Below are 17,956 nucleotides of genomic sequence, written 5' to 3' on the forward strand. Positions count from 1 at the left end.
TCCTGACAAAATAACCCCATTTACCTTACACATAAAAACCTTATCCCACACCCATTTGAATCATAGTGTAGTTAAGAAACCCATAGTATTTACATTCCTCATTTTCTATACATATTCAGTGTATAAAAGCCATTGATTATGTCACCAAAAAAAAAAAAGTTCATGAGCACATAATTCCCCTACCCACAAAGTTTCTAATGTTTTAAAAAGTTAATTGTAGTTAGCTTATTCTCAGCATCACCACATGTAAATCCTACATCTTAACTCAATCTATTCTACAGATACTGGGTGCAGACTCAATGTAATAATAATGAACAACAGACCAAGACTGTAGATATTCTACACAGACAGCAGAAAACAGTGAACACTACATATAGCATATTAACATTTCATGAACAATTACTTGAAAACACACCCACATCTGTTACAAGTTTAAGTCCATGTGATACTACCATAATTAGACATGAATTTACTTCATATGGACAGCATGCAGGATACGAGTTAACGTTTGGAATAACCTAAATATGCATTTCTACTCTTTTAGACTTTAGATTAACCTTCTCTTAAACATATATTTGAAATGCAGACCATCATCACACTTTACCAAGTGTTTTAGTACTTACTTTCTCAAACAGTTCTATCCATTAACTTTTAAGGACTGTATACATTCACTTTCCCAGACACAAAGAATATATACTGTACATTTCCAATACAGTAGAACCTCAGAGTTATGAGCACCAGAGTTACGAACTGTCTGGTCAAACACACACCTCATTTGGACCCAAAAGTACGCAATCAGGAGAGACCCTCCCCCAAAAAAAAGCAAAAAAAAAAAAAAAAAAAAGCAAATACTCTAACAAACTACCAAAAAAATAAAGGGAAAGTTAAAAAAAAAAAAGATTTGACGAGGTAAGGAAACTGTTTCTGGGCTTGTTTCATTTAAATTAAGATGGTTAAAAGCTGCACATTTCTTCTTCATAGTAAAGTTTCAAAGCTGTGTTAAGTCAATCTTCAGTTGCAAACTTTTGAAAAAACCATAATGTTTTATTCAGAGTTAAGAACATTTCGAGTTACAAACAACTTCCATTTCTGAGGTGTTTGTAACTCTTGTATTACATTTCCCCCCCCCCCTTTACATTCTGCCCTCCACTTTTCACCACCACCTGTGGCTCTGTCTGAAACATCATATACGTGTCTCCTCACTCCCTTTTGTTTCATGCAATACTAACACAGAAAAGCCAGTACAGTTATCACAGTAGCAGCAGTATCCCCAGAGTAACACAAGGCTGACTAGGACTGCATTGAAAGTTGGGGACTTGGGAGCGGGGGAAAGTTATCTTGTCTTGACTTGTTTGCCGTACATTGGAATAATCATTTAAGTACTGAACTTTTGCTGGATTGCTCATCAGAACATGCCACTCAAAACTCATGTTAGAACTCTGACTTGCAGATATGAACAGTATCGTAACCTAACAACTAGAATCGGACTTTGCCCTAATGTTTCTGGCTTATACCTGTTAATTAAACTCATTGCTTAAAGATGTACTATTTATTGGGGGTTGGAGAGAAAAAACTGACTTTGCTTTCCTTACAATGGCTTATCCCTCCCTCATTTCCTCTTCCCCCCAGCATACTACTATAATTTCTACTTTATATTAAGGCAGGAACAGTAACAGGAGGCTATTAACTTGTGCAACTGTATAGCATAGGTGGTTAATGCAACTGTGCTTTTCTGATTTCACATTTGAAATTTTCTACTGCACTGCCAATATTGTGGTTAGCTGTACTAGAAACATTGGAAGACCATACACCTCCCTGGACACACTGTCTACCACTATTCTAACAAAAAGCTTAGCTGTTGAAACTCGGAGGGTATTATAGAAAAGCTCTAAATAAGTGTACCAACAAGACCACTTCATAGTCATTCAGCTCTCATCCATGTAACCTAAGTTGAACCTAGATAAACTTGCAATTTAAGACAGATAAAACAAGTTCCCTGATAGAATCATAGAATATCAGGGTTGGCAGGGACCTCAGGAGATCATCTAGTCCAACCCCCTGCTCAAAGCAGGACCAATCCCCAATTTTTGCCCCAGATTTCTAAATGGCCCCCTGAAGGATTGAACTCATAACCCTGGGTTTAGCAGGCCAATGCTCAAACCATTGAGCTATCCCTTCCCTTAACATGCAGATACTTCGTACAAGTGGTTTCCATTGGCTGTTGTGAACTTCTTGAACTTTATGCTCATGATTAGAGACATACCGCTGAATTGAATACTCTAAGTGGATAACTTGGCAGGAAATTGTTCCACAACCCAGCATCTGATGAAGATTTGTGGGAAGTTCTGGTCCCTTGCTGGCAGAGACAGTCAATGCCTTCTTGAAAAGAGAGAGGAGAAAGCCAGCTGGTTTGAAGGAAGCAAGTGTGAATTCTTAGTTTAAGAAATCAGCTGTTGATCCTTACAATCCACCCACGTATTGAACTATCAGTCAACTGTGTCATTATGGAAACAGTTGTAAGGAGGCAACTCAGAGTATCTGGATACTACTTTGAGTCTGGTCAATACGGATTCTGATTTGGTCACAGCACAGAGATAACACTTGTTGATCTCCTGGCAAAGGAAAACGACCAGGTATGCATGATGGTATGTCTATCAGAAGCATTTGCTCTGACTTGTCTGAGTAGACAGGTGTAGGAACAGATGACAGAAGTGGCTTAATTATTTTGTCTGTATTAGAGAAGTTTCTGGAAGGTATTTTTGGAGAATTTGTTTTCTGTCCCCAATGGCTCTCTAATACGGGTTCCTCTCCGTCACTGCCTTTTTTCTGCTTAACATGCATATACAGCTGTAAGTTTCAAGGTAACTGCAGCTGTATCCATCCCTCTGTGGTCCACTCCAGGAGTGCCCAGTCAGGTCTCCAGCCATCACTTATCTCTGGGAAGGGACCTGTGTCCCACTCCATTCTGAACAGGGATTTTAAGGCTACACAGCCCCATCATCATTGTTCTAGGCCCAGCAAGCCAATGTGCCTAACAGCAAGCAAGCACCTGTGCTTTGCTTTCTCTCTGTGGACTATGATCAATATACACCAATAGTTAAAATTTACCACCCGTCTCTCTCTCTCTTTCCCTGCCTAGAACACGAGGATAAAAGCATCACAGACAAAACAAAAAACAAGCCAACATGCATGCTAAATGTACCAGAAATCAGGGCCCTGGAAGGCCAAAGTCTTGTCAATCATTCAGCAAAGGGTGGGGCCTCTTAAGTTTGCTGAACTAAAAGGAAGTCCATTTAAACTCATTTTATCTATTTCAAGTTCTGTCTCTGGAAAACCCAGTTTGAACCACCCTATACAAACCATCCAAGGAGTGGTTTACAATCTCAGCAATGTACTTTAACCACCCCGCCCCTTGCGCATACACATACGTCTTAGTTCTTGAAGTGGCTGTGGTAACCCCTGCCCCATGGAGGGGAACACAATTAATTCATAAATTAATGCAATGGTCCAAAGACACTGCATGGGTTGTAATCATAACAGCCATTAGAAGGGTTTAGTAAGGAGGTATGTTTCTGCCTACTGATGACACTTAAAATTATGTCTCCCTGTTATCTGATCCAGAGAGTGTGAGTAAAAGACAGACTGATTAAAACTCAACCAAGATTAAATGGAAGTGATGATAGGCTGAAGAAAACGGAGAAATGTCCGAGATTATACTGGCCCCTTGAATTAAAGGCTTATGCTCACCAGCTGAAACTTCAGTTCTCAAATCTGATGTCTTGGTCTTTTCCAGTTTGTATTAGATAATGCCTTGGTCACCACTGCTATTTGGCTATCTTGACAACAACAAAAAGCTGCTTTTTAAAATTGTGTTATCTGTTTGAAACACTCCTTATAACTTCATTATTCCCTGCAAATTATAACTCATGATTTTAAACTGTGTCAAGGTGTGCTTTAACTGTGTTATCTAACTTTTTTTTTTTTAAAAACACCACCATCCCCTGCCCCACACATCCAGCCCAAGACAGCTTCGTCTTCCCTGTGGCAACCCTTTTTCTCAGATCTGTACCTCTCACGACCACGCTAATAGACTATTGCAATTAATTCTACAAGGAATACACCTTAAATCCATTCAGAAATGAAAGCTAATGCAGAATGCAGTTGCTTGGTTGTTAAGCACAATATCTCAACGTAAATAATGACATCAGCATACCAGGATTTGCAGTAGCTACCTATTAGTTTCCACCTAGAGTTTAAAGTGTTGACTACAAAACACTAAATGTTGCCCCTGCATTTCACAAGTGAGATCCCATCCTCACCTCTTGTTTACTATCAGCTAGTGACATCTGATCAATTTCTCAAGTCTTATTTCCAATCTTTTTTTATACTAGTGACCTTACTAAATGAGAAAGACAAAACATTGAACAAGGTTGGAGAGATCTTGTGGTAGCCATATCAGTCCCAGAGCATTACATTGCATGAAACATTAAACACTCTGTTTTATGTGTTTAGTTTTGGATTTTTATTGTGGTCCCATCAATCTTCAGATTGACTTTCCTTTTTCTTTAATGAAAGCTGGACTAGAAGCTCAGACTACGGTCTGAATACCAGCATCTCAGCTGACAGAAGGCCTCTTTTCCTATAATCATTCCTAAGGGTATGTCTTCAATGCAGAGTTATTTTTTTTTTGGTTACATAACTACACTCAAAAACAAAACAATGTAAAACTTCAGAGCCCACAAGTCCACTCAGTCTTACTTCTTGTTCAGCCAATTAATTACTCAGACAAACAAGTTTGGTTACAATTTGCAGGAGGTAATGCTGCCCACTTGTTTACAATGTCACCTGAAAGTGAGAACAGGCTTTCGCATGTCACTGTTGTATCCTGCATTGCAAGATATTTACATGCCAGATGCGCTAAAGATTCGTATGTCCCTCCATGCTTCAACCACCATTCTAGAGGACACGCATCCATTCTGATGATGTGTTCTGCTTGATAACGATCCAAAACAGTTCACACCAATGCATGTTCATTTTCATCATCTAAATCAGATGCCACCAGCAGAAGGCCGATTTTCTTTTTTGGTGGTTTGGATTCTATAGTTTCCGCATTGGAGTGCTGCTCCTTTAAAACTTCTAAAAGCATGCGTCACACCCCATCCCAATCAGATTTTGGAAGATACTTCAGATTCTTAAATCTTGGGCTGAGTGCTGTAGCTATCTTTAGAAATTTCACATTGGTTTCTTCTTTACATTTTGTCAAATCTGCAGTGAAAGATTTCTTAAAAAACGAACAACATGCTGAGTCATCATCCGAGACTGCTTAACGTGAAATATATGGCAGAATGCATGTAAAACACAGAGCAGGAGACATACAATTCTCCTCCAAGGAGTTCGGTCATAAATTTAATGAATGCATTTTTTTTTTTTAAAACGAGTGTCATCACCATGGAAGCATGTCCACTAGAATGGTGGCCAAAGCATGAAAGGCATATGAATGTTAAGCATATCTAGCATGTAAATATCTTGCAAAGTCTGTTCTCACTTTCAAGTGATGTGAATAAGAAGCAGGCAGCATTATTTCAGGTAAATGTAAACAAATTTCTTTCTCTTAGAGATTGGGTGAGCAAGAAGTAGGACTGAGAGGACTTGTAGGCTCTGAAGTTTTACATTGTTTTATTTTTGAATGTAGTTATTTTTTGTACATAATTCTACATTTGTAAGTTCACCTTTCATGAGAAAGAGATTAAGTGAATTGAAAAAACTTTATATTTATTATAAATATTTGCGTGCAAAAATAAAGTGAGCATTTTACACTTTATTCTGTGTTGTAATTGAAATCAAAACATTTGAAAAATGTGGAAAACATCCAAAAATATTTACATAAATAGTATTCTATTATCGTTTAACAGCACGATTAACCAAGCAATTAATTTTTTTATTCTGTTTGACAGCCTTAATTAGAAGCCATTACAGATTACATTACATCAATCCATGCATTAAACGCTTGCTTACTGAAGTCTGCATTTTGCACTAGCTGAAGTTTCCAGAATCTAGGCAGAAGCAAACTTGCTTTTATTTAGAATGTTTCTCAGAGTTTTCATGAAACATCAATAGCTTTTAAAAACAGTAAGAAACAAAGTGATAATATATGAAAAAACAACTGCATTCTGTAACATAGAAGGAAATTCAGTAATAAACCAGCTACGTCAAAGAGATTAGTAGCCCTGGCAAAGCCATGTTTTCATCTCACAGTCACTATCTCTAGTACTTTTATCGTCAAACTTGTTAGCTTAATAAGATATTTTGCATGAATTTCAGTGCGCTGACTACTGACAAACAGTTTAAGCTAGTGTGCTTTCTGACATGCAATGAATTCAGTGTCCTAACTCTGTTCTCCACATTTAGAAATACAATAGACTACTCAGCATATAAATATGCAGGTATATGTTCAGAAGCAAAATTATTTTCTAAGGAAATCTATTTCTCACCTTTATCACAGACTCAAATACGACAGAGGTAGCCAAAGGATTAAATTTAAAGGTATAAAACTTGAAAATATTTGCCTGCCTCCCTGAGCCAGAAAACATACATTATTTTACATGCATAAATGATTTTAAATAACCACCCCCCACATTTGGACTGAGACCAAATGTGAAATGGAAGCCCTAAAGGATTCTGAGATAGTTAAAAGTGAACTGGAGAGACTGGAGGGCAGATTATACATGGGCCTGAACCAAAACCCGGGATGTGCACACAACTGAAATTTGGAGCAGTTGGACCCAGATTTTATAAGAACTTTAGACATTGGTACCATCAGCATTGTAAAGCCGAACTGATTTAGGGACATAAATCTCATTTTCAAAAGTGATTTAGGAGACAAAATCCCATTGACAGTCTATCCCTTTTAAAAATGAGATTCACACTCCTCAATCAGGTTTCAGAGTAGCAGCTGTGTTAGTCTGTATTCGCAAAAAGAAAAGGAGTACTTGTGGCACCTTAGAGACTAACAAATTTATTAGAGCATAAGCTTTCGTGAGCTACAGCTCACTTCATCGGATGCATTCGATGAAGTGAGCTGTAGCTCACGAAAGCTTATGCTCTAATAAATTTGTTAGTCTCTAAGGTGCCACAAGTACTCCTTTTCTTTTTACTCCTCAATCAGTTAGGCATTGCAACACTGAGTATAGCAATGCCTAAACTTAAAAAAGGACTGAGCCTTAGGCTTCAATAGCAGACCCAAACTTTGCAACTGAGTGCCCGTATCCAAATAGAATGGAAGCTGAAATTCAATCTTAACTGCTGTAGTTACTATTAAATGAAACCATATGGCATAATCGAAGACTGTTAGTTAAAATCTGCCAGAAGAGGACCTGTTTCTGCCTACAATCCACTGACTTTTTCTTCAGAAGATTCCATTGGAAAACAAGAACAGAGCAACCTCTGCAGCAGGTTGGGGAATGCTGTTCTGCCAAGGAAGCATGCAGAACTCCTCCCCATATAAGAACCATCCATCCCTCATTGCTCTCAGCAGAACTCCTACCTCCGCAAGCCACCTTTCATTAACTCTAGCCTTATGTTACACAGCAAACATTCTCCAGTATAAGCATCTCTACTCTGACACATAATTTAATGGGGGAAAAAAAACAAAACAGTCAATATGATTCAGGCTGATTCCTCTGAAGCGTCAGAGGCACTGCCAGAGCAGAAAATTATAAAATACTTAAGATTCGCTGGTTGAGTTTGCTGGTTTGCACAATAAGGCTATGTCTACACTATAACTTATGTTGCTTAGGGGTGGGAATAAATTATCCCCCTAAGCAACATAAATTACACAGACATTAGTGCTGGTGTGGACAGCATATAGCGGCAAGAGAGCTCACAGGGGCTGGAGTAGTTAAGCCGACAGGAGAGCTCTCTCTCCTATTGGCTTAGAGCAGCTACATTAGAGAGCTTACAGCGGCACAGTTGTAAGATCCTTCTCTTTGCAAGTGGTGAATAGGAGAGGTTTGGGGCCCATTCTTGGAACGGATTGTTAATATTCTTTTGTAAGGGCAAAATGTCAGCAGACTTTCAATAGATTGTTATCAAAAGGAGATATTTTTAGGTAGTAACTGGTATTAACCTATTCATCTGAAGCTTTCCTTTTGGGAGGAGAGGAGGTTAAGAAAGTGATACTGTAGCAGCCCTAGCTCCAGAAATATCTTGATCTCATAAGCATCTTCAATCCCTATCAGTCTGCCTTTGAGCATGAGTTTCATAAGAAAGCTGTATAGATATCTAATTCTGAAAATAGACAAGAAAAACAATCATGCTAGTTTTGTTACCTTTATCAGCAGCCTTTGTTATTGTTGACCACAAAGCATTGGCTTTACTTGCCTGAAAAGCCTCAAGGGAGAAAATACGAGGTGCCTTTTGTGACTTTATACCTTCCTCTTAACAAGAGGGCTTGAAAAGTTTCTCTAATACCAACAACTGAGGCAAATATGCATATCATACCCTCAAAAATCATGCTCCTGAAATGTAAAGGAACAGGATTATTGTGTAATGTTAATTGTGGATAGTATTTAATCAGCATATTATCAATCACCTTGTTTAAAACAAAACCTTCTGAAAGCCAGGCTAAGGTAAATGCCCACATAAGCTTTACTCTACCTTCTTTGAGCCATGCACCTATATGCCCATAACACACACACACACACACACACACACACACCCCCTGCCTTTTAACCATAATGAGCACACACTACTAGCACTAACACTACTCCCCCAACAGAATACCACACTTGTAAACTTTAACATCACTTCATAACCTTTTACAAACCCTTCACACTCACACACCTAAACCTATACTTTCACCTACCCAACAGTACAGCCACAGACTGGTCTCACATCCCATCTCATTATTGACAATCCCATGCCAAGACCCCCCCAGTGCCCTGCTACAACCTACACAATTCTCTGCTGAAATGATGCAGACCAGAACCTCAAGATACATATCCACCCCTTTCTTTTGAGAATGCACATAGGGATGGGAGAGACTCAGCCCCAGATCTCTGCATATCGCAATCAAAAACTCAAACTGCTCCAATTTAGTCCTCTCACATTCAATATAGCACCCCAAAAACAGCTGGTGTATGCACATAATTTCCAGTGGCTATTGCCAGCTCCCCGGGGTGGGGAGGTCAGAGTTAAGGCTGCCTCTGTGTTTACCTTACCTCTGTATTTCCTGGTTTCCAAAAGTTTGTGTTTTGCTGAACTCAGCATTCTGGAAAGGCACAAACTATCACCAGACAACCTTAACTCTGCATTTACTTTCTTTTTATATATTTACTATCTACTGTACACAGACCAGCTGGGTGCTGCAGTCTGAGTCTTACCCCCAACTCACACAGAGAGGGCAGAGGATGCCCACAAACTGACTCTCTGCTCTAATCCATCTGTCCTGACCCAGGGTGAAGGGCCTCTTCCCTTACCCAGCCAATACCCCTATCTCCCTTGGGACATATTAATGCCACTTTCCTCACTATGCTCCCATCCCAATACCCCCCACACAGCCCCTCCTGCACATTTGATATTCTTCACACATACAGGACGCCCCTCCTCTTTACTGCACTCTCCGCCCCCACCCCCCTCCGGGGCAGCCCCCCCCTCCTCTTTACTGCACTCTCCGCCCCCACCCCCCTCCGGGGCAGCCCCCCCCTCCTCTTTACTGCACTCTCCGCCCCCACCCCCCTCCGGGGCAGCCCCCCCCCTCTTTACTGCACTCTCCGCCCCCACCCCCCCTCCGGGGCAGCCCCCCCCTCCTCTTTACTGCACTCTCCGCCCCCACCCCCCTCCGGGGCAGCCCCCCCTCCTCTTTACTGCACTCTCCGCCCCCACCCCCCTCCGGGGCAGCCCCCCCTCCTCTTTACTGCACTCTCCGCCCCCACCCCCCCTCCGGGGCAGCCCCCCCCTCCTCTTTACTGCACTCTCCGCCCCCACCCCCCCTCCGGGGCAGCCCCCCCCTCCTCTTTACTGCACTCTCCGCCCCCACGCCCCCCCTCCGGGGCAGCCCCCCCCTCCTCTTTACTGCACTCTCCGCCCCCACGCCCCCCCTCCGGGGCAGCCCCCCCCCTCCTCTTTACTGCACTCTCCGCCCCCACGCCCCCCCTCCGGGGCAGCCCCCCCCTCCTCTTTACTGCACTCTCCGCCCCCACGCCCCCCCTCCGGGGCAGCCCCCCCCTCCTCTTTACTGCACTCTCCGCCCCCACGCCCCCCCTCCGGGGCAGCCCCCCCCTCCTCTTTACTGCACTCTCCGCCCCCACGCCCCCCCTCCGGGGCAGCCCCCCCTCCTCTTTACTGCACCGCCCCCCCGGGCAGCGCGCCCCCCCCATGACTATACCCCTAGGACAGCGCCCCCTCGTTACTGCCCCCCCCGCGCGGTGCCGGCACCTGGTGCGGACGCAGGGCCCAGGCCCCGCTCCTGCAGGGAGTCGAGGAAGCGGACCTGGCGGGGGGCCCCGGGCGCTGCCCCCCACAGGCGGTTGGCGGTGCCGCGCAGCAGGCGGCCGCTCTTGCCGGTGAAGGTGGTGAGGTAATCCATGGCCGCGGGCTCGGGGGGCTCTGGCGGGGGGGGGGGGGGGGGGGACTCTGGCCGCGCCGAGCTCGAGTCCCCAACTTCTACAAAGTTTCGAGCGAGTCCCGCCCCGGCCCGGACTGCTCTTAAAGGGGCCGCGTCCCCTAGCGGGGCGTGTGAGAGCGGCGGGCCGCAACCCCACACCGACACGTCTTGGCCTGGCCTGAGTTTGACAGCTCCGGGGGGAGTCCCCCGCCCACAGCGGCCCGCGCGCCATGCCCCCTGCACGAGGGGAGGGGTGCGCGTCTGGGAACCCGGTTGCTGTGGGGGAGGGGCGGTCCTGTAGTTTCCTGGGGGTCACGTGTCCTGGGCGGGTTAGGGCGTTATTGCGTGTGGGTGTTCGGGATATGTGTTGGCGGGGTCACGTGTAGTGTGTGCTTGGGGGTGTCAAGTATACTGTGTGCTGCGGAGACGTGGGTCTGCGTCCCAAGGGGGCATATAGCAAAGGGGGGACTTGTGGCACCTGAGAGACTAACACATTTATTAGAGCATAAGCTTTCGCGAGCTACAGCTCACTTCATCGGATGCATAGGTTGAGCCTCAGTGGTTTGAGCATTAGCTTGCTAAGCCCAGGGTTGTGAGTTCAATCCCTGAGGGGGCCATTTGGGGCAAAAATTGGGGATTGGTCCTGCTTTGAGCAGGGGGTTGGACTAGATGATCTCCCGAGGTCCCTTCCAACCCTGATATTCTATGATTCTAAGCCTGGCACAATGCCTGCCGCTCTGGCAGGGGTGAACGTGCTGTGGATGGATGTCCTGGAGTGGGTGTATCCAGCATTAAAACATATGGTTGGATTGGCAACTTCCCTTTCATAAAATCAATGGATTATCTCATTTTTGTGGGAGGTTGTTTCTTGGGTGCTCTTTGAGGTGTAAAAGAGGAAGGGGGGACTGAGTACATTTAGGAGAAGTTTTGCAAACTCTTCCTCTCCTCTCCCATGAAACAAAACAGCCACCTATTAACTGCATTCTGGACCGTATTCTGCAGAAATGCTGAGCCCAAATGCTGCAGCAACTGTCATAAACAATAGTTTTCAGAGTAGCAGCCGTGTTAGTCTGTATTCGCAAAAAGAAAAGGAGGACTTGTGGCACCTTAGAGACTAACAAATTTATTAGAGCATAAGGAATGCATCCGATGAAGTGAGCTGTAGCTCACGAAAGCTTATGCTCTAATAAATTTGTTAGTCTCTAAGGTGCCACAAGTACTGCTTTTCTATAAACAATAGTGTTTATGCACCATCATTACAATAGGCTCTTGTATTTTTTAAGAACAAAGGTTTGCAGCCAGGTCACATGCACAAGTTATTATGCCTGCTAAACTCAGGGTTGTGAGTTCAATCCTTGAGGGGGCCGTTTAGGGATCTGGGGCAAAAATTGGGGATTGGTCCTGCTTTGAGCAGAGGGTTGGACTAGATGATCTCCTGAGGTCCCTTCCAAACCTGATATTCTATTCTATTTCATTCTGATCTCACATAGAGCTATTGCTGTCCTCACATTTCAATAAACTTTGTTTTCTGTTTTTTAAAGTTCCGGGGCTAGGAATATTTCTGTGCAAGTTGATCATTTTGATGTGCAAAGAAGGTCTGGGTTATTCATTAGCTTCCAGGGGGCGAGGTTCCCCCTTTTGTTATGGGAAGCCAATACAATCCCTGATCCTGATAGTATGTCCTTTGACCTGGGTGAGTACTGGGGTGTTTTACCATTATAGTTAAATTATAAAAATAGGACCAACTGTTGTAGTTTGTAGTTCTTTTTTCTTGGTTTTGGTGTCTCATTGTATATTATAATTTATGCTGTGAAAACCTTCCAAGATTTGGTTAATATGGCCTGGATCCACAAAGCTCAGCAATGCAATGCTTATAAAATCACCAGAACAACAATGGAATCCACAAAGTCAGAGTTAGGCACCAAGGTTCTCTATACAATGAAAGGGCAAAGATAGGTGCCTAAGAATGGGATTCCAAAGGCTGGGAGCTACCTAACTTAGTCAATGGGAGATACCAATGAGAGTGATGTGTCCTAAATCCTACTCCTCTCATGGAATTTGCAATCTAAGTCAGGCTGCAGGGAGGTGGTTAGCGATACAAGAACAGGAACCTGTCCTACTGCAGTCAAACAGCTTAGGTGCCAAAGCCATTTTTTAGCAAGAAATGCTAGAGGAGGAGAAGGTGCATTCCCCTTATAATTTTTAGCCCAGTTGTTAGCACACTCCCAGGATGTGGGAGACCCAGTTTCAATTCTCCCCGCTAACTGAGAGGGAGAAAGGATTTGGACAGAGGTCTTCTACTTCTGAAACTGTAAGCAACAGTGATGGTCGCAAATCTGGATAAAAGAGGAGGGTTCTGCTGGGGGTGTTGCAACCCACTCAGGTAAAGCCCTACTGCAACAGAAACCGTTCACTTAAACCAGGGATGGGCAAACTGAAGGTTTGACTCCCTCAGGGAACGGATGGGCAGAATCCCCTGGGATAATAACATGAGGGGAAAAGGAGTCCAGGAGAGATGGCTGAATTTTAAAGAATCCTTATTGAGGTTACAGGGACAAACCATCCCGATGTGTAGAAAGAATAGTAAATATGGCAGGCGACCAGCTTGGCTTAACAGTGAAATCCTTGCTGATCTTAAACACAAGAAAGAAGCTTAAAAGAAGCGGAAGATTGGACAAATGACCAGGGAAGAGTATAAAAATATTACTCGGGCATTCAGGAGTGAAATCAGGAAGGCCAAATCACACTTGGAGTTGCAGCTAGCAAGAGACGTTAAGAGTAACAAGAATGGTTTCTTCAGGTATGTTAGCAACAAGAAGAAAGTCAAGGAAAGTATGGGCCCCTTAGTGAATGAGGGAGACAACCTAGTGACAGAGGATGTGGAAAAAGCTAATGTACTCAATGCTTTTTTTGCCTCTGTCTTCACGAACAAGGTCAGCTCCCAGATTACTGCACTGGGCAGCACAGCATGGGGAGGAGGTGACCAGCCCCCTGTGGAGAAAGAAGTGGTTCAGGACTATTTAGAAAAGCTGGACGAGCACAAGTCCATGGGGCCGGATGCGCTGCATCCAAGAGTGCTAAAGGAGTTGGCGGATGTGATTGCAGAGCCATTGGCCATTATATTTGAAAACTCCTAGCAATCGGGGGAAGTCCCAGATGACTGGAAAAAGGCTAATGTAGTGCCCATCTTTAAAAAAGTATGGGCTGGATGAATGGACTATAAAGTGGATAGAAAGTTGGCTAGATTGTCAGGCTCAATGGGTAGTGATCAATGGCTCCATGTCTAGTTGGCAGCCGGTATCAAGTGGAGTATCCCAAGGGTCATCCTCGGGCCGGTTTTGTTCAATATCTTCATAAATGATCTGGAGGATGGTGTGGATTGCACCCTCAGCAAGTTTGCAGATGACACTAAGCTGGGAGAGGTAGATACGCTGGAGGGTAAGGATAGGATACAGAGGGCCGTAAACAAATTAGAGGATTGGGCCAAAAGAAAGCTGATGACATCAACAAGGACAAGTGCAGAATCCTGCACTTAGGACGGAAGAATCCCATGCACCGCTACAGACTAGGGACCGAATGACTAGGCAGCAGTTCTGCAGAAAAGGACCTGGGGGTTACAGTGGACGAGAAGCTGGATATGAGTCAACAGTGTGCCGTTGTTTCCAAGAAGGCCAATGGCATTTTGGGATGTATATGTAGGGGCATTGCTAGCAGATCGAGGGACGGGACTATTCCCCTCTATTCAACATTGGTGAGGCCTCATCTGGAGTACTGTGTCCAGTTTTGGGCCCCACACTACAAGAAGGATGTGGAAAAATTGGAAAGAGTCCAGCGGAGGGCAACAAAAAATGATTAGGGGACTGGAACACATGACTTATGAGGAGAGGCTGAGGGAACTGGGATTGTTTAGTCTGCGGAAGGGAAGAATGAGGGGGGATTTGATAGCTGCTTTCAACTACCTAAACGGGGGTTCCAAAGAGGATGGATCTAGTCTGTTCTCAGAGGTAGCAGATGACAGAACAAGGAGTAATGGTCTCAAGTTGCAGTGGGGGAGGTGTAGGTTGGATATTAGGAAAAACTTTTTCACTAGGTGGGTGGTGAAACACTGGAATGTGTTACCTAGGGAGTGGTGGAATCTTCTTCCTTCGAAGTTTTTAAGGTGAGGCTTGACAAAGCCCTGGCTGGGATGATTTAGTTGGGGATTGGTCCTGCTTTGAGCAGGAGGATGGCCTCCTGAGGTCCCTTCCAACCCTGATATTCTATGATTCTATGAAACTACGGCCCGTGGGCTGGATCTGGCCCATCAGGGCTTTGGATCTGGCCCGTGGGATTTCCACCCCTATGGCACCGCAGGCCCCGCGCCACTCTTGGAAGCGGCCAGCACCACGTCCCTGCAGCCTCTGTGGGAGGGCTCCGCACGCTGCCCTCGCCTGCAGCCACTGGTCCCCTCAGGTCCTATTGGCCTGGAACAGGGAACCATGGCCAATGCGAGCTTTGTGGGAGGTACCCGCAGGCAAGGGCAGTGCACAGAGCCCTCTTCCGCCTCACCCAGGGGCTGCAGGGACGTGGTGCCGGCCGCTTCCAGGAGCAGCGAGGGGCTGCATTCCCTCCCACACCCCAAGCACCTGCTCCAGCCCTACATTCATGGCCCTGCATGCAATTTCCCCATCCAGATGTGGCCCTTGGGCCAAAAAGTTTGCCCACCCCTAAGTTAAATCCAAACTTCAGAACTGTAGATGCAAATGGAGCTCTAAATCCAAGTATAAGAGATCCCAGTGAGAGCTGAAAGGAAGTTGAGATGGAGACATCAAATCCTGATGACCAAATCTATAACAACAGTAGGCACGTGGAATGTCCGTACTTTGTATAGTATGGGAAAGCTGGCATAGGTTACAAGAGACATGAAAAATACCCATTTAAGTATACTTGGCATCAGTAAAGCAAGATGGTGTCTAATGGTGCTACAATCTTATACTCAGGACGAGGAATGCATGAAAGAGCTGTTGGAATTATTCTGGATAACATCAGAGTGAAGATCCTGTTGTCTTAGGAGCCACTGAATGACAGACTAACAGCAGCCAGGCTGCAAACAAGATATGTCAAGTGTATGATAATCCAAGTATATGCACCAACAAATGCAGCAGGTGACCGTGAAAACAATACACTCTACACGCAGATGCAACCAGTACTGGATGACATACCTAACTATGACATCAAGTTGGGTTTTTTGTTTAACAATTTGTATAATTTTTTATTCTTGTATATTTTTAATCTTTTTAAAAAACATTATTCCAGTAACTTTTCATCTTAACCTGTGTTGACAAACTGTCTTTTGAAATTGGACATGATGTACCTGTATCTTGAATACTGTCATATGAAGTTAGATGGTAGGCAACTTCAATGAACAAATCGGCAACAACTCTATTGTTTTGGAAGGAGTCATGGGTACAGCAGCGGAAGGCCCCCAAACTGATAATGGTAAATGGCTCTTGAATCTCTGTGGCACAAACACTCTAAAGGTAGGCGGCTTCTCTTCCAGCACAAAAGGATTTGCAAGCTCACATAGAGATCAACAATTTGACTGTCAACCACATAGACCAGTGGTTCTCAACCTATTTACCATTGTGGGCCACATATGCGGCCCACAATATGTTATGTCAAGTGAATCATGTTGTGAGCGGAGACTCACCCTGACAGATCATTGAAAAAGATACTGCTTGGCAAAACCCCATCTTAATCAACTTTAAGAAAGAGTTTGATAGTGTCCATAGAGAGACCCTGTGAAATACTGCTAGAAGCTATGGGATACCAGAAAAACTGATTAACATAATAGGCAGCTCAGGGCACCTGCACTCATATTTTCTCTTCATGATCCAGCAAGGGCACCCACTTTTAGCGTCACAGCTCCTAATTTCCTGGCTGCGCAGTTCCCTGCCTACACTGAATTCCGTAGCAATTCAGACTGCTTAAACAGGCCATGCTTTTCATTCTCCTCAGAGGCTATAAATGACGTAATTACCCACAGTTATAAGGTGCCACACAGCTTTTCCTAAGCACACACATTTATTCTTAAAGTGAAAGCATTCCAGAGAAAACATTAAAACAATAAAAGAGCCCACGTGCTTGCTAATAAGGTTACCTTTTTCTGAGAACAAGAATCCCAATGAACCTGTGAGTCACTCCCTTGTATAGGCTAGCTCTTTGATCTGGGAATAGGTAATTTGTAGACAGTGGGTTTATCCTCAGGGCCTAGCTTCAAAAGGTTGGGTCTGGAGGTAGAAAATCGCATTCTCCTCGTCCCAAGTATTTCCTAGGAAATCCAGTCAATTTAGTTTATCACAAATGTTCATTCTGATATGGCTTAGTGCTTAAGAGTCCTTTGAAGCTCATAACACTTCCCAGGATTTACATTAGTAATGTCTCCACCCTAGAAACATTGCATACAATCCTACAATAATATATAAACATTTGTATTTTTAATACAATGAAATCCTAAGATTCTTAAGGGTTGTCCAGACTATTTCAGAAAATTGCCATGTCTGTCACAAGCAGTTTATGCAGTGTTGTACCCAGGTCAGTCCCAGGATATTAGAGAGACACAGTGGGTGGGTAATATCTTTTATTGGACCAACTCCTATTGGTTAGAGAGACAAGCTTTCGAGCTTACACAGAACTCTTCTTCAGGTCTACCCTGACTTGAAGATGAGCTCTGTGTAAGCTCAAAACTTGTCTCTCTCACCACCAGAAGTTGGTCCAATAAAAAATATTACCTCCCTGCCTTGTCTCTCACAAGCAGTTTATGTGATTAAAATAGATGTGCAGTAAGGATACAGGCCTGGATGAGTGGTTTGATACTGTGGCTGGAATTAGACAAGAATGTGTATTATCACCAATCCTTCTTGCATTAGCAATAGACTGGGTGGTGAAACGGACAATAAAAGGTGTAAAATAGGTTAGTGAAGATGAGTTACACAATCCTGACTTTGCCAGTGACATTGCTAACTATAATATGGAATGGAATTATTGCCCTTAAATCAGAGGTGGAACAGGAAGTAGCAAAAATTGTATTGAAAGTAAATGCAGAAAACACCAAAATTATGAAGGTAGGAAACTGGACAACAGATGCAAAGGTGCATGTGGATGGAAAGGAAATTGAACAGGCAGAAGAGTTCTGCCATCTGGGCAGTGTGGTGACATTTGAAGTTGGCAATAAAGATATTAATCCGAGATTAGGAAAAGCAAACACCACTGTTTGGAAGGATGAACAACATCTGGTCAAGAAGAGGTCTCCACACCTAACTAAAGGTCAGATTATACCATGTGATTGTATTGAGCATGCTACTGTACAGAGCA

The 17,956-nt window shown here is 44.0% G+C and overlaps 1 protein-coding gene across 11 annotated transcripts in view; it reads right to left on the reverse strand.

Annotated features, from left to right (window-relative positions):
* OXR1 (oxidation resistance 1) overlaps positions 1–17,956 on the reverse strand; it is a 454,063-nt gene that overhangs the window by 133,685 nt on the left and 302,422 nt on the right. For 2 of the 11 annotated variants that reach the window (XM_043507429.1, XM_043507428.1), the window contains exon 1: positions 10,385–10,850. The exons of 6 other annotated variants lie outside the window; for them this stretch is intronic. In XM_043507429.1, coding sequence (XP_043363364.1) covers positions 10,385–10,835 — 451 coding nt within the window. In that variant the 5' untranslated portion in view covers positions 10,836–10,850. Of the gene's footprint in view, positions 1–9,218; positions 9,581–10,384; positions 10,854–17,956 lie in introns of those variants that run through there. 3 more of the 11 variants (XM_038388482.2, XM_038388486.2, XM_043507430.1) reach the window with 3 other exon arrangements.

Source organism: Dermochelys coriacea, chromosome 2, assembly GCF_009764565.3.
Source record: "Dermochelys coriacea isolate rDerCor1 chromosome 2, rDerCor1.pri.v4, whole genome shotgun sequence".
NCBI lineage: Eukaryota > Metazoa > Chordata > Testudines > Dermochelyidae > Dermochelys > Dermochelys coriacea.